Source organism: Montipora capricornis, chromosome 6 (assembly GCF_036669925.1).
Source record: "Montipora capricornis isolate CH-2021 chromosome 6, ASM3666992v2, whole genome shotgun sequence".
Classification (NCBI taxonomy): Eukaryota; Metazoa; Cnidaria; class Anthozoa; order Scleractinia; family Acroporidae; genus Montipora; species Montipora capricornis.
The window spans coordinates 11,724,865-11,742,283 of record NC_090888.1 but is presented as its reverse complement, the minus strand read 5'-3'; the positions used below and the strand labels follow the sequence as shown (position 1 = coordinate 11,742,283).

Below are 17,419 nucleotides of genomic sequence, written 5' to 3'. Positions count from 1 at the left end.
TTGTTCATTAATTCTTTCGTTTGCTTAGCCTTTGTCATAGGTTTTTGTTCATTATTTCCCTTGTATTCTTAGATTCTTTACACTTGTTTCTTTTATTTTGCATAATACCATAATATCGGTATCTTGCAATTTTTGGACAATTGTTTCTCACTTTCGTTCTTAGTTTGTTCGAGTTAAGTTTCATGGTAATTTTAGTTCGTCTCTCAAGTCCGTCGTCACATTCGTCTTGTAATATTTGTCGTTTATTTCAGTGGTCGTCTTCTCTATTTCATTGCCTAATAATACTCTTTTTTTTTCACTTACCTCGCGTACTCGTTTTTAAATAAATACATCCCTAAAGTGCAAACGAGTTTGAGTATTTGCGTCTGCGACGACGCCTATGATACTCAAATTTCTTTGGCATGCTAAGAGTGAACTTTTGCTGCTTAAAATGTTAAATTGGGTGAATGCCTTAGACCCAGGCCCTCCGATCCTACGAGCTTCATTCACATTCCACCGCTACACCGATGATATAGAAATCAACAATCGCTACATTGTAGTTTCAGCGATCGCAACTATTGTAGCGATGATATTGAACCAGCATTATGGACACAATAATCTAAACGGTGTATAGTCAGCCGCAGTAAAGAGAGGCCGGATGAAGAGGACGCCAATTCGATTCGAAGTTTATTCCCTATTTTACCATACCCATACCTTACTCATAATGGAGGTCAATTTATAATTCTTTTGTCAAAGTGCAAATTAGCCTATCAAGCCTCGATGGCCATACAAAGACTTGAAAAGGTTCTTGCTCTACAAATGCAGGCTTGGTAGGCTAATTTCGCACGTGGGACAAAAGAATTATAAATGGGACCGCCATTATGAATAAGGTCTATACTACAGTTTATCTTGGGGGTTATTTGCATTAAAAACTATGAATATCCAGCTCACTGAAGCATGATACCTCCCAAGAGTAAATTTAAATTGTATTATTTTTATGATAAAGAACCCCCCCCACAAATCGTATTACAATAAATGGATGGGGAAATGAAGGAATGGGAGACCTTCACCCATTTCGTACTACGACGACTAAGAATGGGATTTTCACATTTCAGTCACCCTTGCTTGTGGGATCAGAAAAAGCTAACCGAAACCGGATCTGAAATCAAAATCTTGTTAATTCTTTCTTGCTGTAAGTTTTGGTAACAAATCGAACTCACCGTTGCCACAGTAACCACAGAGTTTTGGACAGTTAAGAGTTATCCATTCATCTGTGTCGCAATGGTCTTTCCCATACATGGCGCATGCGTTTTCATCCTTGCACCACGAATCTGCCGAGACAAAATCAGTCGAAGTCAATTGGGGAAAAAAGGTTCGATACAATCTGGTTTTCTTATTGATAGCGTTCATTCGCGTATCCAACCCTAGTATAGAGCTTATTTAGGAAAGATATATAACAGCTCTCGTGAGATACAATGTGATTGGATTGCTATCTGCCAGAGAAATAGCAACAACAAATACTTAGACTTAACACTAAAGCTTTTAAGATAGCTTAAAGCAGCTGCTACATAACGTAATTTGTGATAATCTGCATTAGCTGAAATTGATATTTGGTGCCAAGTAGCAGAGGCCTGGTTGAGAGAGGCAATGCGCTTGCAGTGCTACCTGATCGCGGTTTCTATTTTGCGACCATTAAGTGAGTGAGGCATTATACGGTCAGCCTTCGTCGAGTGCACAAGTCCAGTTTCGTTTATTGTTATATCTCACAGAAGAAATTTTTATGCCTTCGTTAGGCCGCATATGATATCTTTTATTTAAGGCCCGTTTCAAACGTCGAACTTTTCATGTGCCGAATCTAATGCAAACGAGACAAATCTATTGTTTTCGCTCATTTGCATTAGATTCGGCACATGTAAAGTTCGGCGTTTGAAACGGGCCTAAATTGTAAATCAGTAATAATACCCCAGAACCCTAAGGGTAGCACCACTTCCTCGGTCGGGGGTACAGTTTTCAGGTATTTTCCACACGCTGGTTTTTAGGGGTTTTTATGTCCGACTCTTGATAGTAGAGTTGATGTATAAATGTTTTTTGTTCCTATTAAAATGGTGGTTTAGCTGGCCCGGCCCCCCTCCCCCCCCCCCCCCCCCATATATCATGTAGCTCGAGTGTCCGGTTGAGTGGTGGAAGCAAAATACCTAAATTTAGAAGTTGTAGTGGAAAGTGCATGCTATAGCTATTATTTTCCACGAGTTGGTACGTTTTCTTAAAACTCGCTGTTGACGAATACGTTTGAAGTCTGCTTGTTTCTCACTTAAAATACACAACCTTTCTACTTGATTACAGTAACAATTCAATGAAGTGATAATTTAACCTGTTGTTTTTTCGATAAGATATAGGCAAAATCTTAGGCACAAATAAAGAAACTCACAAACATCATTTGAAAAGAAAGACTGGCAATCTATTTTTTCATTTTCTGTCAACAATTGGTTGTGATTCAGAGAAAACTAATTATTATCTGGAACGTTTCCCTTGGTTTCAAAATATGGCGTATTCAAAAGACATCTAAAATAATACATATTCATAACAGTGGCTATTTGGTGTCAAAAGCAGCTAGTGTTAAGCAGGTAGACGCTAATTGATGTTACGCTTAACTGCTCGAGTAACTGATGCAATCAAGCATATATTATAACGTATATAAACTAGGTCGACGTCATATAGATCATAATAGCTGCATGAGCGTACCCTCCAAAAATGTTCACAACGGCTTTATTTCCAAAATCTTTGTAAAATAAGATATCTTTCTGATTGAGTTTTGATTCGAAAATTTTAGAAATGTTTTTTTTCTGGTGGCAATATATGCTTCTTGTACCAAACCAGTTCTTTTTTGTCTTTAAAGTATTTTTTCATAAAATATTTAAGAATCGGCGGGAAAGCAAAAAGATGTCAAAAATTTTTTAAATAGCTGACTAGAAAGTGACTAAGTTTTTTATATGTAGAGGAAAAGATGGTTTGAGCATGCAGTTTCTCCATGTTATGGGATAATAAATACTCAAATTTGAATTTTCTTGTAAAAATTTGCGTCAAGGTAGTTGAACGCATAAGAGAGCCGACAGCTCAACTCCTTATGCGCTCAAACGTCTCCTTTGTAGCTTGAATAACTCGAACAAATTTTCCCCCGTTTGTAAAATAATAAAATCGAGATTTCAATCATTCCTTCAGGATCAAAGCGCTGATTTCATCATGAATAAGCCAAACTATAGCATAACTTTGTAGCAATCAAGGTTTTTATATCACCAAATCACTGTTTATCTTACCGTCAGAGGCTGTAAGGGCTTGTAAAAAGTAAAGTAAGGCGAGAACATTTCTCCAAATTTGAAAGTCCATTGCTAGTTGCTTTTGTCCTTATGGGCCGTTGCTTCTCCACGGTCGAGAAAAATGGCGACGATGTTATCACTTGCGCCTTTTTCCTCGTCGGTGCCCTCTTCTTGTTTCTAAAAAGAAAATGGCCTCATCAGTTCTCGTTGAATCGTTGCAAAGATGCCTTTCCGGTGAGTTAGTATCCCAAGGGTACATAAAATAAACAGGGGAATAATTTTTGTTAAAGTTGTAATTTCTGAAGCTGTCCCGTTGGGATTCTCTCACTACCAGTTCTCTTGAATGGTGCTATATTGATTAATTTAAAGTTTGCCCAACCTGTTGTATTTTAAGAGAGTCAGTTTACCTTTTGGAAGAGTACCAGGAGAGATTTCAATTTTTTGACAACCTAGCCACAAATCGCTACTATAGATACGCGAAGTCCGTCAGCTAGTACAAAGCCATTATACTAGTTAACTCGAGTATTGCTTGCCAATGTGTTGTTTTTAGCTCCGGGGGTGGTTTATAGTAAAGACTTATTTCATGACTATTAAAATGCCATGAAGACATATTGATTCGAAATTCACTTTTAAGACTTTTCAAAATTTCTCATATTTTCTTAACTTTAGTTTTTCAATGTGAAACTTTCTTGTCCTTTAGTCTTGCCTCTAAGATTAATTGGTCGGTCAGTATGTCACCCAGGAGTAAGAATTTCCTATCATTTAGTTTAAAACAACTAAGAAATATATTTGATGAAAACAGATCTAACTCTTACCTTGGAGAGCAGCCTTTAGCAAAAATTATTGTAGTTTCCTGCTATGTTATAACCAAGTGTAAATTCACCCCCATTTTGCTTTGCCGCTCAACGACATTTCTTTTCCCGGCATATAAGCCAGCGATAATTGATTCTTTTGTTAACAAAGATGCGAGCCGAGGTTGACGCATGCGTATTTGGCGCGCCACGTATGTAATCAAAGAAGACACCGATTGTTTGAGTCTGCGTATTGTGTTCTTTCTGTGATGTTACCGGTCAACCAATTAGAAGAATAGAATATTTCTGGTAGTGTCACGGCTTGTGAATGAACCGGAAGTCCGAACATGCAGTCATCATTGGACCGGTTTGTAGATGCGTTTGATATCTTTTCCAAGGGATTTCCCAAAGACGTTGAATCCGGCCAGAATAAAATTCTTGCTTTGATAATCGTTTTAAAAGATGCTCTCAATATGATCCATTCTATTTGTACAAGATTGCAAGTGGACCGTCAAATTTACAGTTATAGCTCGAGCAGTCATATTCACTGATTTGGAATCTGGAAGATTCATATCTTCAGGGATACGGTACATAATTTTTGAGTCACATTTTTGTGCTGCAAAACTTTTAGTGTATTTTCTTACAATTAAGAAATTTACTGCAACGAGTTTAAAATAAAATAAGTTTGAGTTACTTTGGGATTCTTATGTTGGCGCTTGTAAGTTACAAAAAGTCTTCGCAGGAGGCCATAAGACTTCGACAGACAACTCCACCGATCGCCAGTTAGAATTTCGATTTGTCTGCAAAGTCATGTTTGCATGCTAATTAATATAAGAGAAAGATCAAAGATGAAAGATCACGAAGAGAGACGTACCATTATAGTACTGTTTGTGTGTATGTCTCTCAGTGTCGACAGGTTTCTATTTACTCAGAACAGAACAATCAGTTTCAGTTCAGTTTCAGTTCAGTCTTTATTTTTCTAATAGGTATTATTAACAAATGGGACATGCCCACATCTGCTAATCTGGGTGGGTCATGTCGTGACTAAAAAGAGTAGCTAGACAAGTTTACAGGAAAATCAAGAAGATAAATGTACAAGAATATAAATTATAAAATCAAGTTTGTGAGCTAATTATTACCACATTAAGAGTAAGCTCCATGAGATATCTTATTTTACAAAAGTTCTAAATAGATCTAAATCTGGAATAATACAATTAAGGCTATCCTTATTATTTCAAGAAAATACAACAAAATCTTAAGAAAACTTTACCTTTTGAATAATGTTTCGTACATCAAGGTAAGAGTCTTCCGAAGTCAGGATATCGAAAAGTACTCTTTTAATTTTTCTTTTAAAGTCATAATTGAAAGATTTCTTAATGTAAGAGGCATCTCGTTCCAAATTGTTGTTCCAATTCTAGAAAACGAGTTTAGTTGAACAGAGAGTCTAGAGCTTTGTGTGTAAAAGTTGTTCGAAGCAGAGGATCGAGTATCGCAACAATCGCATATTAAAGTGAATTAAGAGTTTATTTTACGAAATTAAGTTAAACATTTTGTTCTATTTAAGAATGTTTTTTTCATGGTTTATCATTGCTTCTATAAATCGCGTGTAAAAAGGAAAAATTAACTAACGTTCGCTCTTTCCTTTACTAAAGCTTTTGTGCAAATGAGCACGCTTCAGTGTTAAATTTCGCCACGAAAATAAAGGCCGAAAGGTCATCACCCAGACCTTTCAGCGTTGGATGGGGCGCAGCAAATGCGAATGGTCTACAGTTCAGGGGTGGGTCCCTGTAAGGTGTAATAATTCTATTCCGGGGATAAATGTGCCGGCCTAAGCCTAAGGCAGGGTTATCTGCTCATAAATGTGCCGTAATAAGGCATATAACCCTGTCTTAGTCCGGCACATTTATCCCTGGAATAGAGTTTTTACACCTTTCAGGAACCGGCCCCAGGACATCAGTAAAACAGATACATAAGAGAGCCGAGCCAAGTTTGATAAGCGTCATTCACAAAGTGTCCCCTTTCTCTCCACTCCAAAATCAACATCACTTGTGTCAAGGAATACAGACAATTAACGTTACAACTAGTCTCCTGCCTCCTAAACTATGCTCCTCAATTGAAGATAACCAACTGCATTTACCCGGCCTAACCTTAAATGCTAACCCAAGCACCAGGAGCCCATCAAGCACTTATCTTATTGTACATGTCGGAGACCCGTGCATAGAGTTAACTATAAAGGGGTAGGGTGTCGGTTACCAACATCAATTTGACGTAAGCGACTACAACCGATATTTTCAAAATGACTGAAAGTGTTGACAAATGACAAATTCCATGTTAGATAATAAACCTAAACTTCTATGCCCCCCCCATGCTTGACAGAAGGGCTTCCAGTTTTAAAAATTTGCTGAATGGATCAGTTCTAGTCGTCTGCTTACCGTCCGTTGCAGGAATTCGCCTTTGGAGCCCATTAAAAGACAATTAACAATAACTTCTAGCCCAGGGTAAACGCCAAATTAAAGTTCGTTGATAGTCTCTTATATATCGCTCGAAAAGAGGGGACCACACTGTGATGTGAGCTCTTTCCTCAAACTAATTTTTCAAACTTTCATAAAGTGTTTCTTTATTTTAAATTGTGTTAACAAAATGAAATATAACTCTTTAGTTTATTATAATTGCAGTGCAGTTATCGTCTGATGCTTGTTCGAACTTGTTAGGATCACGACATCTGTTATAGTCACACAGGCATAACAAACCACGATTGCGATCTGGGTTATGTTTTACTGAAAGCAATAAATGGTCACAAAAAGAGACCAACTTTAAATCACTTCATCTTCATGTCTTTATTAAAGTAATTCTAAGATCAAAAACAAAAAATGATTCTGTCATATATTTAGAAGACTAACTGCCAACACAGAGGTTTAATCCTCGAGTTAGCTTTGTAATGAAGGTTGAAATTAACTCGATAATCTTCTTTTTGTTTGTGAAAACTTTCATGCACGGACAGAAATTGAACTCCTACGATTTTCGATAAAGGGTTGGAAAGTCAAGAACAAATTTGAGAATACTCTGGCAATGCGTTTGAATACAACCGAAAACAAATCAGTAACTCTGAAAGACAAAAAAAAAAACACAACAACAACAACACAAACACTAACATTTGTGTCCAATGTAATAATTGCAAAAAAACATTTATGGTATTTTGTATCTACGTCACAAATTGTGTCCAGAGCCCAACAGGGCGAGGGTAAAAGGTGTGACACATGGTGACGCGTACACAATTTATCGTAAATCCTGGTTATCAGTAACATTTATCACAGTTCCCTGCATTTGTATGACTTTACGACGACCAAGTAGCAATGAGAAGGAATTTTTCACAGGACGCGGCCAGTATAAAATGGTCGAGTACAAGAGGATTTTATGGAAATCGTTGAATACTTCCAGTCAGTTTCCTATTTATTTGTCCCCGTGAAGCATAGTCCGACAGAAATAAAATATGTTTGTTCCGATCTGGAGACAAATGGCATGACCAAGCCCGTCAAACGTAATAAGACCTTCCTTGCTCTGCAGCATTTTGGAACTCTTGCTCGCTCGAATAATAACCCTCCTGCCCGTTGGTATTCTGGGCTAGCGTTGCCCAATATTGTTGGCTAGCGGTGTCATAGCCCGGAGAGTTATCCGTCGCATATGTGTCTCCTTGCCTTGAATAGCCTTGCTGATCAGTGTAGTAAGGAGCCTGCGTCGGGCTGGAGTTTTCGTACGTCGGGTAATAATAATTATTACCTTGGTAATCGTTATCGTATGTCTGGTTTCCCGTTTGGTTTGCCACCTCTAACCAAAAAAAAAAAACAAAACAAAAAAAAAAACAACAATTAACAAACAATGATTTCGATTTCCTCTGCAACAAGAGCGACGAGGTGGCACAAGTCTGCGGAATGGTATGCGGTGACTTGAGGACTGAACAATTCATGCAGAATGTAATGTATGGAGAGCGACTGAGACAAATGATTCAAATCGGACAATTTTAGAGTACATTAAGTGTCGCCCATCAACAATTAATTCGAGCTAATTACTTTTCGAGCACTTTTTATCTCTGTTAAATGAATTCTTCCACTTCTCGTGTATCTGTTTCGTTCAACCTAGCTGAAAAATCTCTGGGAACGAATTTGCGTTCTATTCGCTCGCTTTTGAGATAACGCAAGTCACATATCTCTCCCCATGGGCCTTAATCGAAAAACCTTAAATAACAATAACCACAACCAGCTTTTCTGAGCCCGCGAGACTGAGCACCCCCAGCAAACCATTGTTTTAACGAAAACCGCTGGTCAGCAACCTGGTTCTGGTCATTGCTGTTTAAGGTCTTCCGCCTTAATCGCTCTGCGGCCATGTTGAATCCCGAGGGATTGAAACTTATTTTGCCCCACCGAAACTCGTTCCCAAACATTTCAACTCGAGGCTCGGGGTACGAAATCTATTGTCTATGGCCAACATGGCTGCCGTGCGAATAAGGCCCATTCCGCAACTTTAGGCTACTTAATACAAGACTGGCAGGATTTCAAATTGCTTCTCATCAAACGCAACACAACACAAACTCAGGCTCATTTCAACCGTACAGTTTTGTGTGTGGTCAATTATTCAATTCCACGATCATAAAAGAATACCATTTTGCTGAAGGATTGTATATATTGTGGCTCTTCACTTGCCCAAAATAAGAAGGGAAAGCTTAAAAGTTGCCGATAATGCAACAGTAGTGTTCAATTTTTTGCTTAAAAGGCGAATAAATGCTCATGGGCTATCGAAATTTAAAGTAGAGCTCCAAAATCGAACAAGTCCTCAACATTGCCCAGCGCACACACTGCACAGCCCTACATCCAATGCTGAGCGCTTCAGTCTCAGATGTACGCATATACGCGTTGATGTCGCTATTTCCAATTGATCTCTACCTATTCTTTAAAGCCTTTGGGCTGGGCTTGCACAGGCAACCACTGCACTGCATTTCAAAACTGAGGTATTCGAAGAAGAACCTCTTTGGAAAACAATGGACAACCAACAAAATAATTCAAACCCACATTTAGCGCCGAGTCCAGCCACGCAGCTGAAAAGCAAGGCTTTTTACACTTCGTGTAAATAAATGAAGATTATTGTCTAAAAGCAAAATCTCAGAAGATTTACCATTGGTTCTGTTTAGCGTCTCGTTGGCTTTGCCCAACCAGGACTCCGTTGTCGTAATATTGTGGTTTGGATTAATCTCTGTCGTAGTAACTTCGTGAACAGCCTGGCCAGGTACTTGACCGGGAACCTGGGTCGCTTCGGGGCTAATAATGGTCTGAGATATCGGAAATGGCTGTTGGTTTGGTTGACCGGGTGCCTGACCTGGGACCTGGGTCTCTCCGGGCTTAACAATTGTTGGCTGTTGGCTTGGCTGCGCACCTTGGGGTGTCTGTGGTGCAGGCTGAGGCGCTAAAGGCGGAGTGGCACCAGCTGGGTAGGTAATCGAGGGGTATGGAGGCTTCTCAACTACTTGCTGTCCTGGTGCTGCAGGCTTAAAACAATTAATATTTTCACTCCAAGTCAGTTTCCCGCGAGCTCGAGTGGAGAAAATCCTAGATTAAAATCGGCATGTTGTTTGGAAATTTTGCTTTTTACCTTGAAAGACCTTGTTGTACGTTGAGTCTCTTTGACCCTTGGTGGAAGCCCTTTACAGGGCTTGAAATTAGCGAAAAAATCCAGTCGCAATTATGCGACAAGATACGATAATGTAGTCTCTTTTTCGCAAAATTTAGTCGCAAAATTGTCGCGCTGCATTTTGTTGTCAATGACGTAGCAAAACAAAGTATGAGCCCACAATACTTGTGTTGAAAGAAACCGCTGAAAATGGCGAATGATATCAAAGGAATGGATGGAGTTGTGCACGTAACATCGCAGCGAAATTACGCTACAATTACGCTATCTTCATATTGAAAGAAAACTCAAGGCGAGAAACAAAATAAATTTTGTCATTTCTTAATTTAATTTAGTAAAAAGAGCAGCAAAGTGGCAACTGCTAACCCTTTTATTGCGACTTCTCCAGATATTATTGTCGCAAAGGGAAAAAATTCAGTAGCAAGTGCAATTCTGTTGGTCGCAGTTTCAAGCACTGCTTTACCAGTAGACTTCGGTCGTCTCGCCTTTTTTATACACCTAGTAATTCTTACTTTAATTTCCTCGCGAAATCAAACCTTTTTAGCCACTCATAAGCCAGCCTGCGCGCATGCGTAGCTGCCGGTATTGTTGGCGCAAGAGGCAAATTAACCAGCGGAGAAGCCGCGCGGAGAATGGGGCGGAACGCTGTGAAATATTCTCCGCGTCAACAATACCGCCAGTACGCAGGCTACTCATAAGCCTTACATGATTAGCTCTTTCCCTTGGGTTTGAGAACGGTTTCCCATGCGAACTGAGTCCTATTGTTACCCTTTTCATAAGCGTTGAAATTCCAATCAACTGTTTCGTTTCTTTACCGCCGACAATCACGCTTGCTTCGACATTTAGTGGATCGAAATAAGCCAATCGCAATAACCGATTGTGACCATTAATTCATTCAGCTACATTTATGTAGGGCAACGAAAAACGAACTGAACGAAACACTCGATTGTAATTTGAATTTCAGAGCCGTCAAGTTCATGAAAAGCGCAGTAGAAACTTATTAGCTTGGTCTATGAATCTATGAAGACCCTGTAGGGGTCTTCATCTTTCTTCCGGTTATGACTGGTTATGACTTTTTCGCCCTAAAACTGGCAGACAAGACTAGCCGGACTTTTTAAAACTTTTTAAACCTTAGTGCTTCTTTGTTTTACTCTTCATAGCTCATTCGCGAGGGGTTCCGGCATAAATCGTCGCGTCATACGGGGCCATAAAATATTAAAAGCTCAATTGAGTTTGTGTGACACCAAAGCTGAAGAGGATCGAAGTGAGATGATGAGGAACCTGCGTGGTCCGACGGTACGAAGGAGTTGCTGTCGCGTCAACCATCTCCTATCATCTTAGCGAATTCCTACGAAGGTAAACTTTGTTTCCGATAAAAAACTGAAAACTGAGTTTTCTTCACAAAGCAAATGTTGTCAAATTCTCGAGTTAAGCCGGATGTTTGGACTTGATTCATTTCGTATTTAAAAAGTCAGAGTTCACGACATGTACTCAGTCTTACCTGTCCAGAAACGACTGGCGGCTGAGAAGGAGCACCTACCGCGACCGACGCCCCTGGGCTTGGATTTATTACCACGTTACTTGCCTGAGAAATCACCACAGCAGGAGCACCTGGGGCTCTTGAAGGCACAGAAGTACCAGTGACAGGAGAAGGAACTGGCATTGGAGATTGTGCAGATACACCAGCAACAGGTGAAGGAGCTTGTGCAGGAGTAACAGTATTGGGAGGTTGTGCAGGAACCCCAGCAAGCGGGGACGCGGCTGGGATCGGAGCCACTGGAGCAGCCGTTTGCGCAGGAAGGCCAGCAACAGGGAAAGGAGCTTGTGCAGGAGCAATGGTATTAGGAGGTTGTGCAGGAACACTGGCAACCGGGGACGCGGCTGGAATCGGAGCCACCGTACTAGAAGTTTGAGTTGGAATACCAGCAACAGGGAAAGGAAATTGTGCTGGAACAGCGGCAGTCGTAGATTGTCCGGGAACAACAGCACTTGATGCAGGAGTTGGTACGGGTGATGGTAAAACACCAATGGAACTAGCATTCAAAGGGAGTATGGGACCAGATGGTTGAATACCAACAGAATTAGCAGACATCGTCTCGTTTGATGCCGTAGACGCCAAAACAGGGGTTTTTGGAGCAAGAGGTTGGATGCCAGTGCTTTCATTTGTAGGTGCTATAGCAGGCGCGACCAGTGAACTCGCTGGCAAAGGTGTTGTCGTATTACCGGCGGCCTTTGTAGCACCTGACTCAGGTGTTGAAGCATTTTGCTGCTCCACTATCCCCTTCATGGCATTGAGGACGGCCTTATTGGTAATGTTTTCCATAGTTTCAAGGGGATATTCTTCGGTATTTTTTCGTCCATTCTTCTTCTTAAAACGTAAAGCTTTTAATGAATCTCCTTTATCTGCAGAGATAAATTAGACGAAGTAAATACAAATATAACAATTTATAAGGAATGCGTCTTTGTTTTAAGGTGATGACCTACAATAGGGCGCCTGTTTTGACCTCGGAATTTTACAAACAACTTGAAACAAGATGCTTGTAAAATTAAAGCGCAATCTTTTGCGTGGTACGCTTTTTAAAAACAAAAAAGAACAAGGACCGAACGGTGAATTAGATTCGGGAGAACGCGATTGATGCCCTAGGAAGGCTCTCTCCGTGTTCTCTTTGAAAACGCCTTCCCTTGCCACGTTTCATTCACGTGACAAGCGACCGTGTTGGATTTCTAAACCAAGACGAAATTCGTTTCTACAAGTTATTTTGTCCAAAATGCCGTCGTTCTAACACCTGCTCAGCCGTTTTGGGCGAGTCTGCTAAATAATCAACTTCAGTTCTTGGAGGATATTTGCCTAAAGCATAATTTGTATATTCAACGATTTCAGTCTATTTGCGTCATTCATGAAATGAGTATTACCAATACAATCTCCCCAGATTCTGTCTCGGTCGAAATCACTTGTCAGCGCGCACCACGGATTGTCATGGTCTTGATAAGTGCAGGTAAAGTAATTAACTCCATGATAGTTGAACGGAAAAGTGCAGCATCCTCCATTGCCATTTCCACCTTTCGTCCAAACGCCACAGGAATATCCTGTAGAGAACATATATGGGTAGGTGTTTAAGCCAGCTGAAAGCGTATTTCGTGGAAAGCGCGCGAGAGAGTTTATCAGAGAAATGTACAACTTGTACAGTAACATTCAAAACTGTGCCATTTTATGCTGCGTTGGTCCTAAACTAATATAGTTTCTGTGATCTACAGTGCAATTTTACAAAAATGTCTAGGTCGTTCATCCTCCCAACATCATCAGATCTTCCAATAAGTGATGGATGGTTAGTTGGAGTGAAACAGTGATAAACGTGAAGTCTTGCGAATACGAGTTGCCGTTATGGTTACAGGTCTTAAGGATTTTAGGAGGAGTAACGAAACAGTTTTGAATTATCAAGGGTTCCAACTCTTTAACTTAATGTTAACTGTAATATTGTTTTTTAAACTTCTGTAGCCAATTTAAAACGGTATTTTGTAACTAAATTAACAAGAATCCCTAAGTTTAAAAAACGAGCAGCAGTGTTATAGAATTTACAACTAGCTAGCACCAGAGCTTGGATATGCACAAAGCAGTGAAACTGTCCATTTAATTATTAAATGTGGCAAGAAGTTTGGCCTACCCAAATAGCTGTGAGGCTAATTGAGTGGACAGCTCAAGCTATTCACAAGGTTAAACAAAAAATTAGAACGAATGGATATATTTAATTAGTTTGGATAAAAGACTCTATACGTTTAATCACAAGGAAAAGAAATGCGTACAGACCATCTTGCGTTTCTGGTGAACATTCCGGGCAGCATTTCCACTTCCTCTTTGTAGGCCTTTCACAATTTAAATCCGGGCATTCTATTTTGGAACATTTCACGTGACCACTCTTGCATCGGCACTCGGGAATGCAGGGTCCTGGGGACCACGCGTCACCATGACGATGCAGTTTTCCTTCGTAAAGACAATCTACAAGAATATTGATAATTTCCCTTAAGATGCCATGATCTTTGGCTAGTCATATGAATACCTGTCCTTATGATCTTTCATTCTTCACAGATATTTGAATGTAATAGAACATATTCCAAAATGGCCGTCATTTAAAATATTCTGTTGTTTTTATTCAAATTAGCCCTTGATGCCTCATTCTTAAGCTGAAAATTCAAAAGAATATTTTGCCGTGAACGAGGCATCAAGGTGTAATTTCAATAAAAACAAAAGAATGTCTAAATGGCGGCCATTTTGCAATAAGGTGTATACACATACGTACAATTAACCTTTTTTAAGAGAGTTTCAATCTCCCTTCTTATGGTATAAGCAAACTGTGCGCTCTTTCACTGAAAATCGCGTTGCTCCTTGGCTTTCCGTTTGCTTTGGGCATGAATTATAGTGTTTCTTTCCTTTAAAATAATAAAAACCTGGCTTTTAATAGTTTTAACTAAAGTGTAGCACTTTTAAGTTAGTTGAAGCCAACTCCGTTGCCCCGCAGTTCTTCTCGATTCCATCCGTTGCTACGCCGGCGCCTTTGATGGGCTTCGGTGTTCAATAAGCCCGTTTCGTCAGTGTTCCTTACGGATAGACTGCAACAAGCCTCAAGTGTAGCTTGTGTGCAAGAATCTTTTCATTTGCAAATAATCTACGTCGCATTGGTTTCTACATCTACATCTACATGTTCCAGCACTCGGCAAAGTCCCTTTTTGACTTATGGCTGTTTCTGTGTAGGTGGCCTCATACACCATAAGCCTCTTTGGAGACATCACAGCCAAGCCGGCCACTTCTGCTGGACAGAACAGGACAGCCACTACACCGAGGCAAAAATTGGCCCGGTCACCTCATTATACAACATAAGGGATGTCTGATGGAAGACATATGAAGTTCATGACTGAACGTCCGATATTAATAAAAAAATCCATGACAAAGGTTGTTGCATGTACAGAGCAAATTAAGATGAAATGAAGAAGACTGATGGAAAAAGTAAAAGAACGATTCTTTCAATGCTGGGTTATTTTCACACCTCTTCACATCTCCTTACGTTGTTTCATAAACTGCTACTGAAGATGAACGTCACAGGGAATGTTTGTCTTATTTCTTAACTTAATTTAATTACCTTTCTTGTGTGTCGCACTATGTTCAGGTATTCTTATTGTAATAAACGTGGATTTAATTTCCTTCTTTTGGTTTGATGAAACTGCAAATTAAACGAAAAATTTAGACCAACAGGTATTTCCTATGAAAGCGATGTACTATCACAAACAGGTGGCATGAGACAAAAAGTCAAGAAACCGTGGTACTGAATATGACAAATTCCCTCGCAGAACTAAATTCCTTTCTACACTAACACTCAATCTTAATCTTTCAATGATTTCATAACTACAAGGTAACTACACAAAGCATTTGCTGCTATAACTACCGGCAAAAACAAAACAAACTGCAAGGCATTTGTATCCATAACAAGTTTTACCGATAATTATCACTTTTTTCCGAATATTGTTTCTTTTTATTATGTCTCAAATAACGTCATTTAAGATCGATGCACACTAATATGACAATAAAAGCACTCCCAGTTTTTAATCAACAATCTCTTCGTGGAGATGTTTCTAACGATTATTTCAATACACAGTGATCCGGATAATCGAAGGTGAATCCGACGAAATCAGTGCTCTAAAATTGTAAATCGTAACAGTATATTGTTTGCCATAAGCAAAGTGTTTAGAACTTACCATCGTGGTCTTTGATGTGCTTAAAATGCTTTTTCCCTTCAGTAAATAATACAAACACAAGCAGAACGAGGAAGCGACGCAGTTCCAACTTATGAAAAAAATTTCGCATTTTTAGGTACTTTGGTCTCTCAGCCCTGTCGCAACAGTTTTGTAGTCACGTGACTTGGAAGAGAAGACTGGGCTTCGTTAATGTCATTCCTTATTTATTACGCATGGCTGCGTAGTGTTTTTTCGATTAAAACAATATGCCAATCTGCAACTACCATTTTTAAAACTATACTTAAGGTGGCTCAAACCAGTTTCAATTAACACTTGAAGGAAACGTTCTTATTCGAAGGATTGAAAATTCAACACTTTATCACTTAACAGCAATGTTATGGTACCATATCAAACACCAATTATTGCTGAAAAAGATTTGGTCATTTTTGTGACGTAACAAGTTACCGTGGCAACAGGAAATCCCTGTAAAAACACCCCATATTTTGGCTTTAACTGCTCACATCTCAAAAACGGACTACGCGACCCCCATTTTTTATTTCTGAAATGTAATGAACATAATTATCAGATTGAAACTTTCTGCAAAGTTTGAAAAAATTCTGTGGAGCAGATTCAGAGCCACCTTAAGTAATTAAAATTTTTAATGTAGTTCTGAGACCGCTCCACAGAATCTTTAAAACTTTGCAGAGAGTTTCATTTTGGCCTGCTGATCACATTTGTGCAATAAAAAATTGGGGTCACTAAATTCGTTTTACAGATATGAGCCACCAAAGCCAAAATATAGGGTGTTTTTACAGGCTGTCCCGTTGCCACGGTAACTTGTTACGTCACAAAAATGACTGCATCTTGTTCAGCACTAATTGATGTTTTACATGTTACTATAATACTGCTGTTACGTGATAAAGTTTTGTAGTGTCAATCCTTTTGAAAACAAGGTCTCTTGAACGTGTTCTACCGGTTTGAACCACCTTAAGTTTAGCCTCGGACTACCTAGCGACCAGAGGCCATTACCTAAGGGCGCTTTCCTTTTGTCAGAACTGGCCGGCCAGATCCGTCAGTTTTCAAAGAAGATGTAACAATTTGAAGGAAGACTTGCACGATAATCCCTCGCATTGTTCCGGAGGAGTATATATCATCTTCCAAGCGTGTTATATTGAAGGCGTTGTGAAGTTATTCCTTCTAAATGCCCAGTCTGGCCGGTCAGTTCTGTCAAATGGAAAGCGCCCTAAGACTAAGAATCTGATATCAAGCTTAAGAGGCTGTTTTGAAACCAATTAAAACGGGAAATTAAATAAACAATAGACCAAACCGGCTAACTTAATGTTGTACCCGGCCAATTCTAATCTCCCGTGGTTAACGTTCCTTGCGTATTGTATTTGCATTATAATTTAGCATTCTCGTTTAAATGATATGAAAATACCGAGAACAAAACCTTTTTTTCCCAAAGGGTTTGAGTTGGGTACATCATTGAGTTTAGCTGATTTTCCCGCAAAACTTGGTTTAAAGAGAGACACTTTCCTGACGCTGATGGGGACGAGCCAATTTGGGTAAATCTTTCTCTTGAGTAGATGGACTTCTAACTTGCTTGTAAAATGTAAATGTAAATGCTTTGTTTATAGTGGAAGTGTACTTAGCTATCGAGCTAGTTCACAGGAACCCCACTTTTAATAATCTAAACAAAACAATTGAAACTTACAGAAATAACTGGCAGGAGGCAACCAGGGTTACACGAAGTACGGTTGGCGCTAACCAGCGTTAAATACCATGGAAACCTTTAGGTTTTGATACCTCTTAACCAACATTTAGTGCTAACCAGGCTTTGAGCACCTGGCCCCAGTTGGCTATTGACAAAGCGTGGTAGAGTTGAATCCAGAACAACCGGAAACAAAGCCTAACCAGAAGTCAGAACCGGAATTG

At 39.6% G+C, this 17,419-nt stretch overlaps 2 protein-coding genes across 2 annotated transcripts in view; both read right to left on the bottom strand.

Moving 5' to 3' along the window:
- LOC138053223 (uncharacterized) overlaps positions 1–3,363 on the bottom strand; it is an 18,137-nt gene extending 14,774 nt beyond the window's left edge. The window contains exons 1-2 of the mRNA XM_068899879.1: positions 3,294–3,363; positions 1,200–1,310 (exon numbers count right to left, since the gene is read on the bottom strand). Of these exons, the coding sequence (XP_068755980.1) occupies positions 1,200–1,310; positions 3,294–3,363 (181 nt within the window). The remainder of the gene's footprint in view (positions 1–1,199; positions 1,311–3,293) is intronic.
- A 3,880-nt stretch (positions 3,364–7,243) lies between these two features.
- LOC138054660 (uncharacterized) lies at positions 7,244–15,621 on the bottom strand. Its single transcript, XM_068901152.1, has 7 exons — positions 15,506–15,621; positions 14,893–14,973; positions 13,566–13,754; positions 12,674–12,847; positions 11,262–12,163; positions 9,251–9,620; positions 7,244–7,909 (listed from the first exon to the last, which is right to left on the bottom strand). Exons 1-7 carry the CDS (start codon positions 15,612–15,614, stop codon positions 7,617–7,619), a joined length of 2,118 nt encoding a protein of 705 aa, XP_068757253.1. The 5' UTR covers positions 15,615–15,621; the 3' UTR covers positions 7,244–7,616.
- Between the last annotated feature and the right edge of the window lie 1,798 nt (positions 15,622–17,419).